General features: G+C 50.5%; 1 protein-coding gene across 2 annotated transcripts; it reads right to left on the reverse strand.

Moving 5' to 3' along the window:
• Positions 1 to 867: 867 nt before the first annotated feature.
• LOC115284895 (protein transport protein sec31-like) lies at positions 868 to 6,834 on the reverse strand. 2 transcript variants are annotated; one of them, XM_029931354.1, is made up of 2 exons: positions 4,785 to 6,834; positions 868 to 1,003 (listed from the first exon to the last, which is right to left on the reverse strand). In XM_029931354.1, the coding sequence occupies exons 1-2, from the start codon at positions 5,719 to 5,721 to the stop codon at positions 888 to 890; spliced, it is 1,053 nt and encodes a 350-aa protein (XP_029787214.1). In that variant the 5' UTR covers positions 5,722 to 6,834; the 3' UTR covers positions 868 to 887. The 2 variants fall into 2 exon arrangements, with proteins under 2 accessions (XP_029787214.1, XP_029787213.1); XM_029931353.1 differs by having other exon boundaries at positions 910 to 4,944; positions 5,422 to 6,834.
• Between the last annotated feature and the right edge of the window lie 6 nt (positions 6,835 to 6,840).

Genomic DNA, 6,840 nt, shown 5'->3' on the forward strand with positions numbered 1-6,840 from the left:
GGAGAGGGAACAATCTGCGGTTTGTCGTCTTTGGGTAGTCGAGATAGCATTTGGCTTGGGCCTATACTAGCTAAAATGATAGGGCGTACAATGAGTCGTATGGTGAAAAGGGTTGCCGGGAGGTTCCTGTGCCCTGAAGTGTACAAACGTAGTCCCCATGAGTGGCCATTTTCCCATCGATTGTCAGATTTTCCCTTTTCTGTGAAGGTAATAACTATTGGGTTGCATTTATTGTTACGGCTGCAATCCATAGCTATCCTTTTTAATTGTTGGAGATAATCTTGAGGCCTTGAGTCCGCCCTGCGGACGGTGATTAAGTCATCTTTAACAGGGGCTGACCACCAGATGTCCCCGGTGCTGATACACGCCCAGGCTGCACAGAAATAGTGATCATTTCCCCCACATATTTGTCTCCAGGCCCTGTCACTGTTCTTATGTCCCGGACAAACATAAAACCATTGTTCTTTTAAGAGAGAGCGAGATTGGAGGGAGCTGGCGGGGTTGTAGCTATCAGATTTTACAAGGTCTTGTAAGTCGAGGGTGAGGTCTGGGAACCACGTGTTCCTGGGGGCCACAGAGGAGTTCTGTACTAAGGTGTCTCCCGTGGCCGTATTTATAACTATCCAAGTAAGATTAAAGGGCTGGTGGGGGTTAGGGTTACTTATCGGAAACAGAGTCAACAGTAGCAGCAGGCACCCGACGAAGGCGAAGCTTGAGGGGGTTTTCAGCCTTTTCCACATTCCAGTTTCCGTCGGACGGGGCTGCTTTGACGTGCGACGCATGTACCCAGGCAGGGATGCCATCTACCTTTATGGCAGTGGGCGTGGTCAGGAGGACGATGTAAGGTCCCTTCCACCGAGCTTCGAGGTTTCCGGCCCGATGACGTCTTACGTATACTGCATCTCCCACTTGGAACTGGTGGGGAACTTGGAGATCTCCGGGTCGATAGGCGTCAGCCAAAGGCTTCCACACGAGTTTTTGGACGAGTTCAAGGGCCTTGAATCTGCCAAGCAAAGTCTGATTCGTTATACATTCCAAAGAGGGCAGGTGCATGGAGGCTAATGGGGGGCTGGTCCCATACAAGATTTCAAAGGGTGTTACATTTAGGAAATTAGGGGTATTTCGGACTCTGAATAGAGCGTAAGGAAGGAGGGCTGTCCAGTCTATAACGCCAGTCTCTAAGGATAATTTTGTCATGGTCTCTTTTAGAGTTCTATTTATCCTTTCTACCTGTCCTGAGCTTTGGGGTCTATATACACAATGTAATTTCCAATTCACCCCAAGGATTCTGGCCACCTCCTGACTTACCTGGGCAACAAAGGCTGGTCCGTTGTCGGACCCGATTACCTTAGGTACTCCAAAACGGGGGAAGATCTCCTCCAGAAGCTTCTTGGTCACCACTTGAGCTGTTTCAGTTTTGGTGGGGAAAGCTTCTACCCACCCGGAGAAGGTATCTATAAACACTAGTAAGTATTTATTACCATATCTTCCAGGTCTTACTTCAGTAAAGTCCACCTCCCAGTATAAGCCAGGCCGGTCCCCCCGCAGTCTCTTTCCGCTACTGACCGTGTTAGAGGTAGCGTTCACCCTTTGGCATGGGATGCAGTTTTTAACAATTTCGTGAGCCAGTGTTTCTATATTCGGTATGTAGTAGGGGGACCTTCTGGCTGAAGTTTTGAGGTGTTTTTCTCCAAAGTGGGTTAGCTGGTGAAGGTGTTTTAGGAACGTCTTTGCTTCCGCTTCAGACAGGGGAGTTTTATCACCTGTCTGCATCGGGTTTTTGACTTGGTTTGTTATTTCCCTTACTGGGAGGAGATTGAGTCCATGAGCAGCCTTTTTTGCCTCTTTGTCTGCCTTTTGATTTCCTAAGGCTACCTCCGATTTATTCTTTTGGTGGCCAGGGCAGTGGATGATGGCCACCTTGAGGGGCTTGTGTATAGCTTCTAACAGATCTAGGATCTCATCTTTATTTTTAATTTCTTTTCCCGCTGAGGTAAGTAGCCCTCTTTGCCTATAGATGGCGCCATGTACATGAGCCGTGGCAAATGCATACCTGCTGTCTGTATAAATATTGACCTTTTTGCCTTTTGCCAATTTGAGAGCCTGTGTTAAGGCAATTAATTCAGCTTTTTGAGCAGACGTCCCTTCTGGTAGGCTACTAGCCCATATGGTATTTTTGGAATCCACTATTGCTGCCCCGGCTACCCGCTTACCTTCAATGATGTAACTGCTCCCATCAGTATACCATGTGAGATCGGCATCTGGGAGGGGTTGGTCCCGGAGGTCTTGTCGGACTCCGGTTTCTTCAGCTAGGATCTCCTGGCACGAGTGAAGTACGGGCGAGGCATCTTTGCTTATCTCGGGTAGCAGGGTAGCCGGGTTTATGGCAGTGGGGAGAGCGAATTGGATCCGTTCCTCGTTGAGGAGGAGACTCTGGTAATGGGTCATTCTAGCATTAGATAACCATCTTTCTGGTGGCTGCCGAACAATGCTCTCTAATGCGTGGGGGGCCACTATAGTTAATTTTTGTCCCAAGGTTAGTTTATCAGCGTCCTTGACTAAAACAGCGACGGCGGCTATGCATCTGAGACATATTGGCCATCCCCTGGCTACTGGGTCCAGTTTTTTTGACAAATATGCCACCGGCCGTTTCCAAGGTCCTAGAGCCTGGGTTAACACTCCGCGGGCTGTTCCGCCCCGCTCGTCTACAAAGAGAGTAAAGGGTTTGGACACATCTGGCAAGGCTAGAGCGGGGGCCGACAGCAAGGCCCGTTTGATATTGTCGAAGGCCTCTTGTTGTTCTAATCCCCATACGAAAGGGGAATTTCCCTTAGTTAAGGGGTACAAGGGGGCTGCCAGGGTGGCGAAGCTAGGTATCCAGAGCCGACAAAATCCCGCCGTGCCCAAGAATTCTCTCACCTGTCTTGGTGATTGGGGTACGGGGATCTGAGTCACAGTTTGCTTCCTAGCTTCCGTTAGCCACCTTTTTCCCTCTTTTAGGATATATCCCAAGTAGGTTACCTGTTGCTGGCAGATTTGGGCCTTTTTTGCCGACGCCCTGTACCCCAATGACGACAATTCCTTTAGGAGATCTTCAGTTCCCTGATAACAGTCTTCTATGGTGGCTCCAGCGAGGAGGAGATCGTCAACGTACTGGAGCAAGGTTACCTGAGGATGAGACATCCTAAACGAGGTTAGGTCTTGGTGCAGGGCCTCATCGAAGAGGGTTGGCGAATTTTTGAATCCCTGAGGTAGTCTAGTCCAGGTGAGCTGCCTGGTGGCTCCGGAGTCAGGGTCTTCCCACTCAAAGGCAAACATACTTTGGCTGGAAACATGGAGGCGGAGGCAAAAGAAGGCATCTTTTAAGTCTAAAACAGTGTACCATATACGATCGGGTGGCAAAGTACTTAGCAAGTTGTAGGGGTTGGGGACCGTGGGGTGTATGTCCTGAACTCTTTTATTGACTTCTCGCAAGTCCTGCACAGGACGATAGTCTTTGGTCCCTGGCTTCTTTACTGGCAGCAGAGGAGTGTTCCAGGGTGACTTGCAGGGCACCAATATGCCAAGTTTTAATAGACGCTGTATGTGAGGTTGGATACCTTCCTTTGCTTCTTTACTCATTGGATATTGTCGGATGGCTATTGGTTCTGCAGAGGCTTTTAATTCTATGACCACAGGAGGTCGTTGTTTAGCTAGTCCTATCCCTGCTTCTTCTGCCCATGCCCCAGGGAAGCGTTTGACCCAGTCCGTGAGGTTTGGAGGCTCGAGGTCTGGCTCAAATAATCGGTGTTCATCTTCCAAACTTACGGTAAGGGCGGTAATTAGCTGCCCTTTCTTTGTTACTTGGGGGCCCTTGGGCGTGAACGTGATTTGGGCCCCAAGCTTAGTTAGAAGGTCCCTTCCCAACAAGGGACTTGGGCACTCTGGAATCACCAGAAACGAGTGGGTTACCCGGCCCACGCCTAAGTCTACAGATCTTCGGGTAGTCCATGAGTATAATTGCCGTCCGGTGGCACCAACCACCCAGGACTTGCGGTCTGATAAGGGCCCAGAGGGCTGTAATAGAACTGAATGTTGGGCTCCTGTATCCACTAGGAACTCAACGGGTTTCCCCTCCACTTTAAGGGTTACCCTGGGCTCAGGGAGGGGTCCTAAGCCCCGACTTCCCTAGTCTTCCTCGGCCAAGGACAGGACTTTCTGTAGGGACTTTTTCTGGGGACACTCCTTTGCCCAGTGTCCCTTTTCTTTGCAGTATGCACATTGGTCTTTGTCTAAGAGCGGTCGCCTATTGCCTCTTTTGTTGCCCAGATTTCCTATCTGCTTAGGTTTGCCCTGGTCCTGCTTGTCTACTACTGCAGCCAGAATCCGGGTTAAGCTTTTTTCTAGTCTCTTTTCTTTTTGTATCTCCTTTTTGTTTTCCTCCATTTCCTTCCTTAGTTCCCTTTCTTCATCTGTCTCTCTCCGATAGTATATTTTTTCTGCCTCCTTTACTAAATCTCGCAGGGTCCAATCCTGTAGACCCTCTAATCTCTGCAGCTTTCTCTTAATATCTGGTGCTGCCTGCCCTATGAAGGCCATGACTACGGAGGCCCTTTGTCCCTCAGTAGTGGGATCGAACGGAGTGTACCTACGAAATGCCTCCATCAGTCTTTCCAAAAATACGGAGGGGGGTTCACTTCTCCCTTGGATAATTTCTCTTACCTTGGCCAAATTAGTGGGCCGCCGAGCAGCCCCATGGAGACCAGCCACTAGAGCCTGGCGGTAGACACGCAGCCGCTCCCTACCTTCAGGTTGATTGAAGTCCCAGTCCGGGCGGCTCAAGGGAAAAGCGAGGTCGATGAGATTGGGGAGGGTAGTGGGAAGCCCGTTCTCCCCTGGAACATTCTTTCGGGCTTCCATAAGTATTCTTTCTCTCTCTTCTGTTGTGAATAGGGCCTGTAAGAGCTGTTGACAATCATCCCAAGTAGGTTGATGAGAGAACATTAAAGATTCTACTAAGTTAGTTAAACGTTTAGGATCCTCCGAGAATGGAGGATGATTAGTTTTCCAGTTATACAAGTCTGCCGAGGAAAAAGGCCAATATTGTAGGGGTTGGAGACCATTTTCTCCTGGAGGGGGGCCGTAGGCCCTGAGGGGGAGGGCTCTTGTAGAATCGGGGGAGGCCCCACGTTTGCTCCGGGTTCCTTGCGCTGGACCCCCTTGTTCTACTGCTCGGGAAGGGGCATCTTCCCTGGGGGGGGGTGCTTCTAGTGCCAAGGGAACCGACGGGGGAAGACGATATGGGGGAGGGGTATCTGGGAGGGGAAGATCCTGAGTGTCGGGATATATCCGGGGGGGTGCTGAGGGATCCGGACGTTTTAGGGAACCTTCCCCTGCGGCTTTGACCGCTAAAGTGGTGACATCTTGCAGGGCCTGACTTACCCACGGCTTGACCCACGGAGGTGAGTTTTGAACCAGGTCTTGCCACACAATGATATATGGTTGTTGATCGGGGTGCCCATTAGGGCCTGGCTGGAAAACACGGGCTTTTACAGAAGAAATGAGGGGTAAGTTAAAAGACCCCTCTGGTGGCCATCCGACCCCGAAGGTGGGCCATTCAGACGTGCAGAAGGATTGCCATTTTTTCTTTCCTATTTCCACGGATAGGTTATGAGCTCTGGTCTTCACTTCTGACCAGTGGTCTATCGTCAGGCTAAGGGGGGTTGAGATCTTCTGTCCCATTGCCAATGTATACAGTACCAAGAAAAAACAGACAATTATTACAGACAAAACACAATTTAACACTGTGCGGCCTTTCCGATTCTTACAAAGCCACCGAGGGTGGAGAGTGACGGAGGGTCGATACCCCACCTCCTGGCGATGCAAGAGCAGTACCTTACCTTCTTCCAAAGCAAGGATTTTCCAGTAGGAGGCAACCAGGCGTCCCTGGTCCTCCACCTCCCTTGGGGCGTCCCCCAGGGTGCAACTTGGAACCCTTCCGGGCACGTCTGCCGGTTCCAGCCTGGTCACTCTCACGAGGGACCAGACGGTTGCCAAAACCGAAACCAAAAGACCGAGTGTGTACAACTTAACACAGGCCACACAGATCAACCTTAAGACAGATTACAAATAAGACAAAGACAACAGAAAGCCGGCACACGTTAAACCTACCTCCAAGGGTGCTGTCGAAGGCTGAGGGGTGGTCATATATCCCGGACGAGCCCCCAAATGTAAGGTCCGTCTGTGGGAGATCCCACTGCCCTGGTCCGAGATCGACGCACACCCCAATCAGTCTCGAGAGCCGCCACTTGATGCAAACAGCAAGAGGTTTTATTCGGGGACCAGCGCGCTGGGGCTCAACTCGTATCCCACGCAGGGGTAGAGGAGAAGAGCCCCGAGGAGCGCGTCGGAGGGACTTTTATGGTAGTGGAGGGGAGAGGGACCCACAGGAGGGGAGGGGGAATTCATGAGAGTTACAGCGTCCCAATCAGTAGGTTACATTATTGTTGACAGGTATTACGACCAGTTATTTTATTGTAAGTGACAGTTACTTTTGGCGGGATCCAATTATGATATCCGGGGGGTCTTTTGAATTGACCAACCCAGGAGCAGTTCTTTTACCTTTTCCAGCGACTATGGGGTTAACCCTGACACATTCTTTTTGGTTGTTACATCCTGCTGCAGGTTCGGCCGATGTTGCATCACCTATTCTCTAATTGGCCCTTTTCACTTAACCCATGCTCACCCGATCCTGCCTAAGCTGAGACTTCCCCACCCCCTTAAGATTTTTGCCCGCATGGCAGGCTGAGGGAGGTGAAGGAGAGGTCACAGAGCTGCTTCTGTAAGATTTTCACTCTTACA

The sequence above is a fragment of the Suricata suricatta genome, unplaced genomic scaffold (assembly GCF_006229205.1).
Source record: "Suricata suricatta isolate VVHF042 unplaced genomic scaffold, meerkat_22Aug2017_6uvM2_HiC HiC_scaffold_253, whole genome shotgun sequence".
In the NCBI taxonomy this organism is placed as follows: Eukaryota; Metazoa; Chordata; class Mammalia; order Carnivora; family Herpestidae; genus Suricata; species Suricata suricatta.

Excerpts from the sequence above, each read along its gene's own strand:
- LOC115284895 (XM_029931353.1), bottom strand. The coding sequence starts at position 5,721 with ATGGGACAGAAGATCTCAACCCCCCTTAGCCTGACGATAGACCACTGG. Across the intron at positions 4,945-5,421 it reads CTCCGTGGGTCAAGCCGTGG|CTCTTACAGGCCCTATTCAC; the intron begins GTAAGTCAGGCC and ends GATTGTCAACAG.